This window comes from Anser brachyrhynchus (genome assembly GCF_964034855.1).
Source record: "Anser brachyrhynchus genome assembly, chromosome: 32".
Taxonomy (NCBI): Eukaryota; Metazoa; Chordata; class Aves; order Anseriformes; family Anatidae; genus Anser; species Anser brachyrhynchus.
The window spans coordinates 315,694-332,046 of NC_137725.1; the positions used below are offsets into that span (position 1 = coordinate 315,694).

At 56.4% G+C, this 16,353-nt stretch overlaps 1 protein-coding gene across 3 annotated transcripts in view; it reads left to right on the forward strand.

Moving 5' to 3' along the window:
- Window positions 1-16,353, forward strand: part of LOC308184406 (LIM homeobox transcription factor 1-alpha-like) — a 30,753-nt gene that overhangs the window by 6,530 nt on the left and 7,870 nt on the right. For all 3 annotated transcript variants that reach the window (XM_080571476.1, XM_080571475.1, XM_080571477.1), the window contains exons 4-8: window positions 13,565-13,797; window positions 14,291-14,448; window positions 14,542-14,619; window positions 15,283-15,415; window positions 15,834-15,992. In XM_080571476.1, coding sequence (XP_080427602.1) covers window positions 13,565-13,797; window positions 14,291-14,448; window positions 14,542-14,619; window positions 15,283-15,415; window positions 15,834-15,992 — 761 coding nt within the window. The remainder of the gene's footprint in view (window positions 1-13,564; window positions 13,798-14,290; window positions 14,449-14,541; window positions 14,620-15,282; window positions 15,416-15,833; window positions 15,993-16,353) is intronic.

Consider the following 16,353-nt stretch of genomic DNA (forward strand, 5'->3'; position numbering starts at 1 on the left):
GAAGGCTTTTGGGAAGCTTTCCTCTTCCCCTCTCGCCTGGGGCCCCGCCAGCTCTCCTGCGCTTTGCTCAGGCACCTGCCCTGTAAATCCCGCTCCGGGCAGCTCGCGTAAATGCTATCAAACAGCAACGGCTCGGGACGGGCCGGGGGGGGAGGAAGGAAAATACTCCTGAAGGATGATAGAGTGGCTGCAACGGCCCCGTCCCGGGCGCCTTGTTTACTTTGAAGTTTGTTTTGTGGAATGACAGGCAACGCGGGGGCTGCCGGGGAGCTGTCGGGAGGGATCTGAACCGCGGCCGCGCGCTGGCAGCCGTCCCCCTCTCCTCCGCGCTCTCCTCTTGCCCATGTGGAGATGATTTCGTTCGTCCTCGCTGGAGATACGGGGTGAACTCGGCTCGAACCTGGCTCGCCGGCTCCCCATCGCCGCGCTGCCGCCACGTGATCGAGCGCGGGCTCCGTGTGCCCTTGTGCTCCCCGTCTTTGCGTGAATCCCCGCGGCTCCTCCGGCTGGATGCTAAGGGATGAGGAGGGGGCCAGCGGCACAACCCGTCCGTCGGCCCCCCACGGGTGCCTTTGGGTTGTTAGCATCCCGGCCGGGCATCACGCAGAGCCCAAGATGACCTCGAGCCCACCCTAAGCAGCCCCTTCCCCACCTATTGCTGCGCTCGGAGATCATATCCACAGCCAAAAGGGTGGTGTTTTTTTTTTCTGAAAGCTCACCCAAGGAGCACCCGAGCGGGGCACGGGCAGCCCCGCTGGGTCAGATCCTGAACCAAGAGCAGCAGCGGCTCGCTTCGCCTTTTGAAGCCTCAGGCACCCCTGAGCAGCGGGGTAGGGATGGCCAGAGGCAGGGAGCCTTGCAAAAACGGTCTGAGAGCAGCAGGCTGGGCGCACACCCCCAAAATAGTGATGTAGGCGCACTGCGGGGACACCCGGCATCGTCCTGCTGTGTCCCGTAGCGCAGGGTGGCACCCAGCACCGATACTGGCATCCAGCGCCGACCTGGTTTTGGCCAATTTTCTGGATGGAGCAGGTTGGGAGAAGTCCAGCAGCCAGGGTGGGAGGTGAGAAATGGGAGACGGGGAGGCAAAGGTGGCAGCGAGCTGCCTTGTTCCATCGGGGGGGGGGACACCCAGGCTGCAAATCCAGGCTGGCATGCGGAGGGGGGGCAGAGGGGACCCAGAGGCAGCTCTGCTGAGCGGGCTGGGTCATGCTTAAAACCCTGCGGGAGGGCTCCCCCCCAGGCATGGATCCCCTGGGGAGGAGACGCCGGGACAGGGCTTTGAGAGCAGAATGAGCCCAGGCGCTGTCTGCAAACCGCACACATTCCAGGCGCGGGAGTCAGGCCCTAAAAATGATGAAATTGGTGTTGAAAGCAGAAGGATTTGGGATTTTTTTTTTTTAATTTTTTTTATTTTTTTTGGCTTTTGAGCATAAAAACTTTGCCGTGTTTGGGACGTTTGGTTACAGCCAGCTCAGAAATTATCAGCGCGCTTCCTAGGCCCGAGGAATTTCAAAAATGATGCTTGAGATGCGCCTGAAATGCCAGAACCTGACGAGCGGGGACTCAAGGACGAAACGTGATGGATTGCAAGAGCTGCTGACAGGCGCTGCTCTCGGGAAAGGGCTTCTGGCTGCCCCCTGCTTGGCCCAGCTCTGCTTTGCGGAGCGTTGAAGCTCCCAAAGGTGCCGATTTTCCCCCAAAGGCTTCGGGCAGGGACGCCAGCCCCGCTCGGCCACATCCAGCTTCTCCATCCGCGGAGCGCCGGGGTCCCCCCGTGTCTCCCCCTGTCCCCCGCCGCCCATGGGGCAGGTAACGAGAAGTGACAGCGCTCCGAGAAGCGAGCAAATAAACGAGATAATGAGCACCGCGACAAGGCAGTGATGAATGGGGGCCGCCCGCCCAGCGAGCGGACCCTGCGGGTGCCTCTGCGAGGACAACGGGAGATGGAGGAGGAGGAAAGGGAACGTCCCGCAGCTCCTTCCAGCCCCCCTGGGCAGGGAGCGAGGATGGTGCGAGGCGCACCTGATGTTTCAAGCCCCCTTTCTGCTCCCAAGCAGCCTGTGCTGGTCGCAGATGGTTGCCACTGTCCCCATTGCGCCAGTGCTTGGGGTCTGCAGCAAGAGTGGAGCTGGGGTGGAAGGAGATGGGATGGAAGGAGCTGGGATGGAAGGAGATGGGAAGGAAGGAGATGGGAAGGAGCTGGGATGGAAGGAGATGGGATGGAAGGAGCTGGGAAGGAGCTGGGATGGAAGGAGATGGGAAGGAAGGAGATGGGAAGGAAGGAGATGGGAAGGAGCTGGGAAGGAAGGAGCTGGGAAGGAAGAAGCTGGGAAGGAAGGAGCTGGGAAGGAAGGAGATGGGAAGGAAGGAGCTGGGAAGGAGCTGGGATGGAAGGAGATGGGAAGGAAGGAGATGGGAAGGAAGGAGATGGGAAGGAGCTGGGAAGGAAGGAGCTGGGAAGGAAGAAGCTGGGAAGGAAGGAGCTGGGAAGGAAGGAGATGGGATGGAAGGAGCTGGGAAGGAGCTGGGATGGAAGGAGCTGGGATGGAAGGAGCTGGGAAGGAAGGAGCTGGGATGGAAGGAGATGGGATGGAAGGAGCTGGGATGGAAGGAGCTGGGAAGGAAGAAGCTGGGAAGGAAGGAGCTGGGAAGGAAGGAGCTGGGATGGAAGGAGCTGGGAAGGAAGGAGCTGGGATGGAAGGAGCTGGGATGGAAGGAGCTGGGATGGAAGGAGATGGGAAGGAGCTGGGATGGAAGGAGCTGGGATGGAAGGAGATGGGATGGAAGGAGCTGGGATGGAAGGAGATGGGAAGGAGCTGGGATGGAAGGAGCTGGGATGGAAGGAGCTGGGATGGAAGGAGCTGGGAAGGAAGGAGCTGGGATGGAAGGAGATGGGATGGAAGGAGATGGGATGGAAGGAGATGGGATGGAAGGAGATGGGATGGAAGGAGATGGGAAGGAGCTGGGATGGAAGGAGCTGGGATAGAAGGAGCTGGGAAGGAAGGAGCTGGGAAGGAAGGAGATGGGAAGGAAGGAGCTGGGAAGGAGCTGGGAAGGAGCTGGGATGGAGCTGGGATGGAAGGAGCTGGGAAGGAAGGAGCTGGGATGGAAGGAGCTGGGATGGAAGGAGCTGGGAAGGAGCTGGACACACAATTTGCAGCCTTACATCCATGGTTTATGTGGAGCAAAGCAGCTCCCCAAAGCTTAGGGCACGGCCAAACCATGGGCTCACCGCGATCTTTTCCCCGTCCCAAGCCTTCCCTCTCTCCTCGTCGGGTGGGTGGCTGAGCCCCGTCTCCCACCGAGAGCATCATGATTAATGACGTTAATTACACAAAGCTATTCCTACCCCAGTTCTCACTGTTCCTCGCCTTGGTTTGTTCACAGGGCCCAGGAAATTAAACACTAACTCTATAATCACCGCAAAATGAAAGAAATATGCAGATGTGCCTTGAGCATGATTAAGAAACCAGCCACCACGTGCTGTCTGTTCCCCATCGCTGTTGGATTGTTTTTCTAATGGGGGAATACATAGGGGAGGAAGAGCTTTTTTTTTTTTTTTTTTTTTCTTGTGCCACACATTATTTTTCTAGTTTAATTAAATGTAATTTACTCTGATAGATTTCTCTCTCTTTTGGCCTGTATTTTCCTTCCTTGCTTTGCGTCCCATGGCTTTGAGCCTCCCTTAGACCCACGTCACCAAATTCCACGCCATGAGTGGGCACAGCTTTCTTACCCACCAGCTGACCCTGGTCCGATAGCAGCTAGGCCTGCCTCTAAAATGGTTTGCTTTCTCTTGTGCCTGATGAGGAGAAGGAAAATATGAACCCCAAAGGAGTTGGAAATCAAAGTAAACTACCACAGGTCAAGGTAACAGCCCCCTGCAGCAGAGAACACAGATGTAAATTAACAATCAAGTGCTTGCCAATGCTTTGGATACTTGGTGCTTCCAGGATTAGTGATTTCTCCGGGATTAGTGCTTGCAGAAGTGGTGGAGAGAGTGGCAAGGGGATCGGTGGCGGCTTAGGGAGGACGCGCGAGCAGGTGAAAGGTTTGCACCAAGGTGCAGAGCCCACGGCTGGTGAGATTGCAAGGGCTGAAGGGGAGGTGGTTTACGGAAAGGTCGCTTGTGGTTAGCCCTGAAGTGCTCGGGCAGTTGGACTCGGTGGTTTTTGTAGGTCCCTTCAACTGAAATATTCTATTCTATCCCCTTCCCTTCCCTTCCCTTCCCTTCCCTTCCCTTCCCTTCCCTTCCCTTCCCTTCCCTTCCCTTCCCTTCCCTTCCCTTCCCTTCCCTTCCCTTCCCTTCCCTTCCCTTCCCTTCCCTTCCCTTCCCTTCCCTTCCCTTCCCTTCCCTTCCCTTCCCTTCCCTTCCCTTCCCTTCCCTTCCCTTCCCTTCCCTTCCCTTCCCTTCCCTTCCCTTCCCTTCCCTTCCCTTCCCTTCCCTTCCCTTCCCTTCCCTTCCCTTCCCTTCCCTTCCCTTCCCTTCCCTTCCCTTCCCTTCCCTTCCCTTCCCTTCCCTTCCCTTCCCTTCCCTTCCCTTCCCTTCCCTTCCCTTCCCTTCCCTTCCCTTCCCTTCCCTTCCCTTCCCTTCCCTTCCCTTCCCTTCCCTTCCCTTCCCTTCCCTTCCCTTCCCTTCCCTTCCCTTCCCTTCCCTTCCCTTCCCTTCCCTCTGCTGCTGTCCCCGTATTTCCACAGTTCTCTCACTTCCAAGCCTGGCTAGCACTGGAAGGGCAGCGCTTGCAATCCTTCATCCCATTTCTTCATCCTCTCTTTCCTTCCTCGAGGAATCTACGTGGAAGCAGGCGATGGGGGCTGTGGGGAGCCCCCTGACCCATCCTGCTCATGACAGGTCCCCACCTCCCCCGGCTGCCCCCTCGTCTAAAATGCCGAGCCAGGCATTGCCGTCACAAACTCCTCACGGGTGTTTTAGCAGATTTTTTCTTTTTTTAAGCAGTATTTTCCTGCGTTCTGCTTTCCAGCCCTGCGTCCCTCTCGCTGCTTCTGCCCACGGGTCGTCTTGGGGTCCGGGGAGCTCCGCACCTCCCGTAGGGCCAGCACGGCGCTGGGAATGTGGCCCCTTCTTTCCTCATGGCCCCTTCTTTCCTCTTGGCTCCTTCTTTCCTCATGGCCCTTTCTTTCCTCGTGGCTCTTTCTTTCCTCGTGGCCCCTTCTTTCCTCGTGGCCCCTTCTTTCCTCGCGGCTGCCCAAAGCGAATTACAACCCAGAGCCATCGAGTGCTTCCTCCTTCCTTTCCCCCGCCCCCTTAATGCAATTAGGCTTCCATGTGGCTAATTGCAGCTTACCCTAACTATCTCGGCGCCACCTCCGCACCCCCGCCTGGTCCCCCATCGTCGGGATCGCGCTGGTGCAGCCGCGGTCAGCCCTGCAGAAGCCCCGTCCCGAGCCTCTTTCCCAACTCCTGTAAAATCAACGCACAGCTTTTAACCTCTTCTTACTTTTTTTTTCCCCGCCACTTTGAACTTCCCTTCGCTTCCCTCCTGGCCCCGTGTCACGGGCTGGGGGAAATCTCCCTCCGGTGTTTCTCGAGCTAAAGGCTGGGTTCCTGTTAGGGGACAGCTTTCACTGTTTTTCAAAAAAAACTCTCTTTTAGACGCCTGATACGATTTGCAGTGTGTTTAACTCACATCTGCTGCTTAAGGGCATCCCCACAGAGGGGCTCGGAAGCTGACGGCGCTGGCTTGGGGTGCTCGCTGTCACAGACCGCTCATGAAGGCAATTTTCCTTCGAAAATCTTTCCTAAGGTGGCTGCTAGCAGACGCGCGCCTTCTCCGTTCTCCGTCCTTAACACAGCGCTGAAATATTTTGGGGCCGTGGTCACGCCGGGCGGGCATTTACATCATTTCCAGTCCTGTTTTAAAGGACTTTAAGGGGGGGTTGATCCCTTTGCTGCGTGGATCTCCATTCCTCCTGACCCGCACAGGGAACCGCAGCACAGGGAGCTTGCGGGACGCGCAAAAACCCCGGCAGGGCACGGTCACATCCGAGCGCCCTCGATGGCACCGGAGGCTTTTTGCTGGAGGCGGTGCGGCGAAGCTCGGTGTCACCCACGGTGGCCCGGCCAGGGACGCGCGTCCCGGTGCTGCTGCTGGCTGCCGAGCCTCCCCCCGGTGCTGCCGCACGTCCCCTTCCTCGCTTAAAACGGAGGGGAGAGGGAGAGAGCCCGGAGTTTAATTTAAATCACATCTCCCCAGCTTGTTCTTTTCTCAATCAATATTGCTTTTTACATCATATCTAATCTCTTCTTCTTTTTTTTTTCTTCCTTTTTTTTTTTTTCCTCCCCTCTTCCCCCTCCGAAGTAAAATTTAATTAAATAATTCTAATGAATGTTTAATGATGTTCTTTTGTCATTATTAAATCTGTAATAAAAGTGTCGGCAGCCCTTCTGCCTCCCCTCCCCGGCTTCCCCCCCCCCCCGTTAATGCCCCCCCCTCCCCTCCCCGGCACACACCGTCCTGCTGTCTCCCCCCACCCTTGCCAGCCCCCCTCGCGCTGTGACAACGCTCGCATTCAGACCTGCAAACAGGAAATGAGAAAAGGAGAAACAGGATATTGAGCCGGGATACTATCGGGGTGGGTAATATCACCCCTAGCTACTAGCGCAGGAGCCCTTCTCCTGCCGGGCATACTAATGGAGCTGCCCGCCGGCCCCGCAATAAGGCAGGACGAAATCAATAGGAATTGATAACTCCGGCGTCGAGCCCGCGTAGCCGGGGCGAGCTCTCGGGTCGTGTCTCGTTGGCTGGAGAGGGGGGAGCGGGAGAGGAGCCTCGTCGAGGGGGTGTCTCGCCATGCAGGGCTTGGCACCACCCGTCGGAGGTGCAGCGCCCATTTTTTCGGAGCTCCTTCAGAGCTCGGTGAGAAGCTGGGTATGAACGTCAAGCTTTACGCTTGGAAGAGGAGCTGATTTCCTAAGGGAGTGGAAAGCACCCTTCCCGGGCATGCAGGCAGGGGGCTGGGCTCACCTCTTCTGTGCCGCAGCAGCATCGGGCTCTGCTCTGTTCTTTAGGCAGCTGGCAGAGCATCACCGAGTGATAAAAATACGCAGCGAGTGATAAAAATATGCACCAAGTGATAAAAATATGCACCAAGTGATAAAAATATGCACCAAGTGCAAGGCCCCACCAGAGCTTCCGAGCTGCAGCAGCGGCTTTAAAGGAGCTACGGGAAAATAAAGGCTGCGCCCGAGCTCTGGGCGTCCGGCAGCCCACTCTGCCTGCCCCTGGTCAGCCCAAGATGTGACCCCCACGATCTGCATTAAAAATAAAAGAAAAAAAGCATTAAAGCGTGCTCCAGAGGACACAAAAGCAAAGCTGCAGCCTGGTGCCGGCGCAGCCCAGGGTGTGCAGAGATTCAGCGGCTGCATCGCACCTTCCCGCAGCTCTGAGATGGCCCGGTGTGGGATCCAAGCCGGGAAGGAACCTTTTTGCCGCAGCATGGCAGAGGTGAGGGCGATCACAGAAGCTCGAGAGAGGCCAAATTCCCCGCACGCATCACCCAGAGCATCCCCAGCTTCGCAGGGCGCTCGCGGGGCAGCTTGGATGCCCGACAGGGCGTTAGGGGCAGGAGGCAGCAGCTCCAGACACCGTCCCGCTGCCGTCCCTCTCTCCTGGACCCGTTTTCAAGGTGTGGTCCTACCCTGCTCCTCTCACCATGGGGTGCCTGCGTGGGGATGGGTTTTGCAGGCAAACCTCAATTTGGGGGACCAGTTTTCCTTGCCATCGAGCTGTGCCCGTGGGGAGCACCCGTGGGGTGCGGAGGGAGGTTTTCCTTCGCCTTTCCCACCGCCTTCCCCTGCCACCTCCCCTTCACCTGGCAGAGCCACCGCAACGCAACCCTCCCCGGCGGTCCTCGGAGTTGGGGGGGGGGGGTGGGGGGGTGAAAAATAATAAAAGAAGAAACACGCATTTTTTGTTAGCATTCAGCAGTGATATGACAGGCGCCCTATGAATTCTGGGAGATTTTAATAAAGAAGACAGGCCTGTGAAATTTAATAAAAGAGTTCATCAGATTATATGGTGATGGCTCGGTGCCACCGTGCTGGCAGTAATATCCTCGCAGTGGGGGGGTTAACCCCTTGAGGGACAGAGCAGCAGCACAGTATTAAATCTTTCAGTAGCATTTCACTCGTGTCACTTTAATATTTATGAATCTCTCCGGCTTTGGGAACCTCTTTGGTGTTGTTTTGCTTTTTTGTTTTGTTTTGTTTTGTTTTGCTTCTGGTTCGGATCTTTTTCCAGCGTCGGTTTCCATCTCTGACACGAACAGAACCGAGCCCCGGGAGCAGGGCTCCTAACACCTCTTGGCTCCTGGATGGGTGCTGGGTGCACTCACGGGGTCGGGACAAGCCGGACCACACTCGTGAGATGCTGAGGTTTGGTTGCTTTTCATAACCAACATCCCCAAATCCTTCTGTTCTCCACGGCCGTGGTGTTGCCCTCATCCTTCCAAGTTGTGTTCCCAGCGATGGACGGCGAGGGTCAGGTTTGAGCACGCCTTGCACAATTCTGTGCACAAAGTGCCCTTCTGGGGGTAAATCTACCCACCTAGCCCACAAAGAGCTTTGGAGGGAGCCGAGAGCAGCTCGTTGTCCCCCAGTTTCCTCCCTTTCTCTGACCCAAATGTTGCTGCAAGAAGCCAGAGATTCAGCACGAGGAAATTTTTCCCCACCGTGCCCCGGTGCCGCTCTGTATGGCCGAGCCAGGGGACGTGGCTGGTGCAGGAGGGAATGAAAGAGCATATTGTGCTGTCATTGCCTCCTTGTTTCCCCTGTGTGTCCCCGTCCCCGTCACGCCCCTAGCCCCCAGCCCCAGCCCGAAATCTGGCCGGCGGCTTTGCAAGCTCCACTTCAATATTTCAGCCAGCTACAATGGATTTTGCAGCTCAGTGTTAAGTAAACAGACCTTGCTTAAGCCTGGACTGCTTCATTTTGACTAAACCCTAACTAAATAAGCTAGTTTCATGAAGCACAGGCCTCCCAGCTTATTCCTTGCTTCATTAACACCTTTTAATCCCATCGATGCAACCGTATGCGCTCCAAATTACCCTTCCCAGGCCTGGGTCAGCATCCCCTGCGCTGCTGCTGCAGGTCAGAGGCTCTCATCCTGAACTGCAACGGGGACGCTCAGCGAGGATTAACAGACAGCCAGGCACTGGGGTGGTTTGCCAGGACTGGAATCTGATAAACGCAGTCCATGAAATGTCTGAAAAGAGGTGGGAAGACCTCAGAGCAGTCTGCAGCTCCTTTGGCAATATGCAGGGGTGGACGCAGAGGATGCTTTGCTGTGATGCCCCTTGCCTGGGCTCAACGCTTGGAAACTTTACTGAACTTCCAAGGGAAAATGAACAACGTGCTGGTTTCTCCCAGCTGCTTTGCTGGTCTATGTTATTAAAAGAAAAGCAAGTTAATGGTAAATAAAGAGTGAGGACACTTGTTTGAAAGTGTCAGCAGAGCAAGGGGATTGAATAGTGGAAAGAAACTGTTTTCCATAGCGCGTGACTCCTCGATACATGATGCTGAGCAAGACTTCAGCTTCAAAAAGGTGCTGGGCATTGCTCGAGTGCCCAGGCATGAAAGGAGCCGTAGAGCAACAGTGCTGGGACTTCCAGACTGCAAATCAGTGTGCTGCTGCGTGTGCTCCTGCAGGCAGCGTTTGGGGTTTTCTGCAGCTGCGCCAGCCGCGCAGCCCTGCTGCTGGTCTCCGAGAGCTCCCTGCAGACACAGCGTGGGCAGCCGGTGAATTTGGCCTCCGGCAGCAAAGCTCCTAAGATGTGCCGTATCTCCGTCCTTGTTGGGTGACAGACACGCTGCCTCCGAGCCATAAAGCAGTACAGATGTGCTTGCCCTACGTCGCGTGGTCGCCGCACGCTGCTCTTCTGCCCACACTGCTCTTCTTGCATCCAGCATCCACCAGCTTCAGGAACTGGCTGCCAAAATCTGTCCCCAGAGCCCCAAGCCCCTCTCACGATGCTGACCTGTGAGCAGCCATGCAGCTTGCAATCCCCAAAGACATTCAGGCTTAGAAACCCATCCGCCTCCCAGCTCCTGATGGTTTTTCCATCAAGGTGAGCCTTTCCCCAGCGGGAAAATCCAACCCTATCTTTTGCAAAGGTAATTAATCTGAGGCAAGCAGGTAAGGATGTGGGATACGTGTCTGTAGGCATACTGTGAATGCTGCGTGCAGGCACGTGCCTCTGCTTGTTGGAAGGTTTCTGAACATCCCCAGGAATAAAAATTCGTAGCGTTATCACAGCTCCCGTAAGGAAATCTTATCAGACTCAGCTTCTTGAGGAAACGTGGGTGTTAAGGACACGGGAGTGTGGAGACCCAGCCAAAAAGTGGGGTCAGCAGGGGCCTTTTAGGACAAACAGAGACACACGGGCCGCGAGGCTGACACTGCACAACGGTCCTCCCAGAAAACGGGATGCGGCGGCAGCGAGCTACGAGCCCTCGGAAGGGCTCCTGCTGCTGCTCCCTCTCCGTCAGCTCGCAGACATCCTGCTCGTGTCGCTGCTGCTCCTCAACGCGCTTTTCATTACGAAGCCAGGAACCCGCTTCGGTTTTGGACCATCCCTCGGCGTGGTTTCTCCAGGCAGCCGCTCCCAGACGTCGGGCAGCCGCGTCCGCCGCTCAGCCTCCCCAGCCTCCTCGGAACCCACTGCCAGCCACGGAGATGTGTTTTGTTCCTATGGCAACCTAAACAATATTACCTTGACTTAAACGGATTCAGGCAATATTAAAACCAGCCTCTTTAGGAATTCCTGGTGTTGGAGGGGCTGAGAATTTTAATTTTGTGTAATGCGAGCTGACACCGTGTTTATGAGCTGCTTGCTGAATGTTTTCTTCAATTAGTACAAAGCAGAGTGGATTTGTTTTCGGGGCTTAGCTGGGAGATGGAGTGTGCGAGCCTCGCAGTGCCAAAAGCATTATTGAGTTACGCTGCAGTAACGGCACTTCCCTCACCTGGTAGCTGCACAAAAAAAACCCTTTTCGGGGAAATCTGGCACATGACAAGGTCTTCACATGAGGCTTGCTAACTGCCTGGTCCCGACAGCGGCAGGGGGAATGGGTTTGTTGCCTTGCAGGGGAATGGCTCTCCTTTCCCAGCCCCAACTTCTGTACCTCCATCTCCTTGCTCTGCTCCGCACATCCCACTGCGCCCAGGTTCAAAGCTTTCCTTTATTTGCTGTTTCTGGGCAATCTTCTAGATGTTTTGCCCAAGCAACCATCAATGTCACCGAGGGTGGAGATATGAAAGGCCCCAGGAGTGCTGGGCACCTAACTGGGTACAAATGATTGAGGAAACACAAGTGTGGATCCATACAGAGAGTTTTCCATCGGCGTCTTCCCAAACGCTCCCCTTCCTTGCTTGGAGGCAGGCCAAGATGTTGAAGTAAAACTTTGGTTTGATGGGCCTGTGGTCTTACCGCCTCCCTCTCTGGATTTGGGGCTCTTGGGCTGAGCCTGGGCTCCCTCCAGGAGAAAAAAACCTCTGAAAAATTCATCGGGACCGGGTGGGAGCGTGGGGCCGGCTTGTCTCAAAGTCGAACAGTCTGTCTGGCACAGCAGATTCAGCTACGCAGCAGCACACAAAGAGGCAAGGCAGAGCTTTCTTCGGGGACAGCAGTTCTGAAATTCAGCGCTCACTCCTAAACCGGTCGTTTGCGGGATGAGGGACAGGAACTTTGAAAGACCCGTGTGATTTCCCACAACTGGCATAACAAATTACAAGAAAATAAAGACGTGACAAAGTCTAGCCGCTGGGCGCGGAGTAAAGGCAGATTCAAGTTGGAAATAGGGGCCGAGGACGTGGTCAGCCTCTGGAGCCTCTGCCAGCGACGTGGGCAGGTCCTCCTCCACCTGGAGCCCTCCACCTGCAGCTGGCTGGGTGCCACGGCCCGCGAGCAGGATCCAGGTGGGAACCCCTGGGTGAGAACACAGCAGGAAAGGGCTCTGGCTACACGATCGTTACGCTCCAGCCGGGCTTGAAGTCCAGGAACGTTAATAACCGAACGGTTGGTCGCATGTCACTTGTTCCCGGCCGGTCCCAGAAAGCCACGAGCACGGATTGGCTCTCTTGTTGGGTTGGGTTGGTGGTTTTTTGGGTGTTTTTTTTTTCTTTTTTTTTTTTTTCCTTTTTACTATTTCACTTCTGCTGTAACAGAAGGATGTCGGTGTTAGGAAAGGGACAGGTTTGGACTCAGCCCAGATTTGGGCTGGGCTTGTGCCTGAAACACTCTCCCAGCTTGCTCCTTCCGTAAGACGCTGAGGTTATGGCTAAAAGGCTGCTCTTTACTCCCCACAATTCATCTCAAATTCAGCTATTATTTTTCAAGTGTGAATTAGAGAAAGACAAAGAGGAAAGGGAGAGAGGGAGAGGCAGGGCGAGGAACGTGCGTGCAAACGCACTGACACAAAGGAGAGAGAAATCCCACACCATTCCAGTTGGAATGTCCCAGGCACCGCAGCCGAAAGCCACTGCACAGCGCAAATCCATGGTGGTATTTGGAAGGGATGAGCCCACCCCTGTAAGCCTCTTCATCCTGCTCCACAGAGTTTGCCAGGAGGATTAACCTAGTCTTGTTCTCAATCCCAGTTTATGAGTTCCCTGCTGGTGGGGAAGATCCTGTGTGTTTAAACAACAGCCTAATTAATCCCTATTTTATTACTTTCTCTTGTCAAGTGGCTAAATAGAAGCTGTCAGCCGGCAGCCACCGCCGCTCACATTTGTTTAGATCCCAAATTACTTCATCAGAACCATCTGCTCGGTGCGCGGGGCGCTCGCAGTTGTTTATGCCTCTCTCTGGACATGGAGTGGGGCACAAACACCTCCCGGTGGGACTCCCCGCGCCAGGCTCCGCCAAGCCCTGGGGACTGTCCCGGAGGGGTCCGCAGAGGAAATCTGCCATGAACCTGGCGAAGCCAGGCAGCCAACAGCCCTGGAGAGGAAGAGGGGACACCCAGCTCTGTCCCGATGGGCCAGGCACGTTTGCGTTCCTCCCTGGGGTTACAGGTGGTCAGGAAGCCCCTGAAAAAGACATTTTTTGCTGGATACGAGGCTCCACACATCCACCCGCTTCCTTCCTTGGCTTCCTGAGACCCTCAGGGATGGAAGGAGTTGGGTGTTTTCACCCCGGAGAAGAGCAGGCTCGGGGGGACCTCATCACAGTGTTCCAGTACTTAAAGGTGGATACGAAGTGGATGATTCTCTCCACGAGGAGCCACGTGGAGAAGACACAGGGCAATGGGTACAAGCCATACCAGGGCAGGCTTCATCTTAATGCGGGAAGGAAATGGTTTACGGTGAGAGCAATCCCTGGAGGAACCTCCCCAGGGCTGTGGTGGAGTCCCCATCACTGGAGGATTTCAAGGTGCAGGTGGGCAGGGTGCTGGGTAACCTCATCCAGGCTCCCTTTTCCCACCAAAAGCTTGGACCTGGTGAGCTTTCGGGGTCCCTTACAACCTGGGCTATTCTGTGGCTATGTGATTCTGCCCCGGCAGCCCCGCGCAAGTGCCTAACCCCCAGGACCTTCCTTGCAGGCTGTTCCAGACCAAGTGCAGCAGCTGCCTGAAGGCGATCGCCCCGTCCGAGCTCATCATGCGGGTGCTGGAGAACGTCTACCACGTCCACTGCTTCTACTGCTGCGAGTGCGAGCGGCGCCTGCAGCGGGGGGACGAGTTTGTGCTCAAGGAGGGGCAGCTGCTGTGCCGCAGCGACTACGAGAAGGAGAAGGAGATGCTGAGCGCTATCAGCCCCGCGCCCACCGAGTCCGGTGAGGGGCCGGAGCAGTGCCGAGGGCGGGGAGCGGGCTTGTGGGGTATGGTGGTATTTGGGAGGGGTGAGCTCATCCCCGTGAGCCTCTTCGTCCTGCTGCCAGTCCCTAATTAACGCTGAGGAAGGCTCCAGAGGAGGAGGAGGAGGTGGGTGGAGGTTGCAGCGCCTTGTCCCCTCGGTGAGGGCAGAGGGGCAGCCCAGGGTGTACCTCGATCTATTTGGTGTGTCTGGAGAGGGTTGGTTGGGCTGATTTGAGACGTTATGGGATGGAAGGTGCGGGGCCAGGCTGGTTCCTCAGCACCACCGCTTATTGACCGTGTTCCCCTGAGCCGCAACTCAGCCCGTGAGCTCTCCTGGCTTCGTTCTGCGCTTCTGGCCCAAATTGCTCCTCATGAGGAGCAAAACTGAGCGTTTCTCTGCATCCTTGCCCTGGGAGATGGCCTGGAAAGGCCACTCTCTGCTGAGCCACCGCTCCCGACCTTCCGTTGCAGTGAAAAGCGAGGACGAAGACGGCAGCCACTCGCACGGCAAGGGCGGCGAGGAGAGCAAAGACCACAAGCGCTCCAAGCGCCCGCGCACCATCCTCACCACGCAGCAGCGGCGGGCCTTCAAGGCTTCCTTCGAGGTTTCCTCAAAGCCTTGCAGGAAGGTATAACGGGGCCGTTACACGATGGCAGGCTTGGACCCTTTTAAGCGTAATTAATTTCTGATTCAGCTCTCCGCCCCTTCGTTTTGCGGACAGGTGAGGGAGACCCTGGCAGCTGAGACGGGCCTGACCGTGCGGGTGGTGCAGGTCTGGTTCCAGAACCAAAGAGCCAAGGTGAGCAACGGTCCCTGCCCCACAGCTGTGTTCCCAACACGGCTGGGATATCACACACTCATCCAATTCAGAGGAAACACAGGACAGCTTAGGAAAAGAGAAAACGGTCAGAACAGAACAGCTACGCGGGACCAAACCACGGGTGCACCTCGCTGTGCAACAGGGATCTAATAATAGCAAAAGCCTAGAGAGGAATGTAAGAAACCTATAGATGTTTGCAGAGCTTCAATGTTCTCTTTTTTTTTTTTTTTTAATTATTATTCATTTGCCACTTGCTACTTTTTCCCTCTCACTGTGAGACTGGGAAGACTGGAAGGATTTCCCACTTCTTCCCTCTAGAAGTTGCAGGGAAAACCTTTCCAGCGGTGCAGGATGTACAGGGTGGAAGCAGAACCTGCCTTTGCAGTAAACCAAAGTCCTTTGCTTTTTAAATTGTGCGTGGCATCCCCCGCAAAGATCCTACAGCCTTTCCTGCCAGCCCCGCTGCTCACAGGGCTTGTCTTGGCCGGGCGTAGAGGATGCTGACTGCAGAGGAGTCACCCCGAGCAGCCTGGCAGAGATATACCGGGGCAATGCTCGGTGGCGACGAAAGGCAGGTGGCAGTCATATGCTGCCTCTCCCCCCGCTCAGAGCCTCAAAGCTGGGGTCTCGGTCTCCTTGCAGATGAAGAAGATCGCTCGCAGGCAGCAGCAGCAGCAGCAGCAACAGCAGGAGCAAGACCAGCTGGGCAACCCTCGCCTGGGGAGCGGGAGGGGGACCGGCCGCAACAGCAGGCAGAGCAACGATGACAGCGAAGGTGAGGAGCTGGGGGGCACGCCGACAGCGCTGGGGGCTGCAGGCTGGGGCGGGGGGATTGGCTCGAACAGATCGGAGAGGGAACACACACGGGGAGTAGCAGAGAGCAGGCAGGTTGTCGCCGAGTTGGTGCGCAAGTTGTCGGTGACCACAAAGGTGGAATGATGCTGGGTAATGCTCGGCGGGACTCAGGGGTACTCACGATGCGGCGTGCCTGGCCTCTTCTTGGGAAGAGGATCCTTTTTATAACATCGCATGGATGTTTGTAACCTTGCATCCATGCTGCATGGGTGCCCTGAGCCTCGTGCAGTGCTGACCCCGACTGGGACTGCCACACACCGCTGCAGCGACGTGAATAACGTTCCTGCACCTGCGCTGCGCGCCCCTTCTCCAACCCGTCCCACTGCTTGTGTCTTTAGACGGTGCAAGCGTTCACGGCCTGGACGGGCTGATGGTTCCCTATCCTCGCATCCCCCAGCAGCAGCTGCTGCCCCTGGATCAGAACGGCTACAGCACAGACTTGTACAGACAAGGGCTCACACCGCCCCAGCTGCCAGGAGACCATCTGCACCCCTACGGTAGGAGAGCGCCGGGGAGCTTGCACCGAAGCCGTGTCCCTGCGCCAAAGCTGCCCAAGCCATGAATCCAACCCTGCCAATGGTCCACGGGACTTGGACGTAGCTCAGAGCCTTTCTCAGAGGAAGTTTGGCGAGGCCACAGCCTCGGGCTGAGCTCTGCTGGAGGCTGGGGAGTGAGCCTGGGGTCTTCTCTCCAACGGGAGACGTTTGGGTGAGGGAGGGAAGAGCCGTGCCCAGTGCCGGTCCCGGCGTGGGGTCCCCTCGTGCTCACAGTGGTTTGTTTTTTTGCGATGCAGCCACACCCCAGCTCCCCCCGTGGAACGTGCCCGTGCCACGTCCCCACTTATTTCCCTCTCCTTCC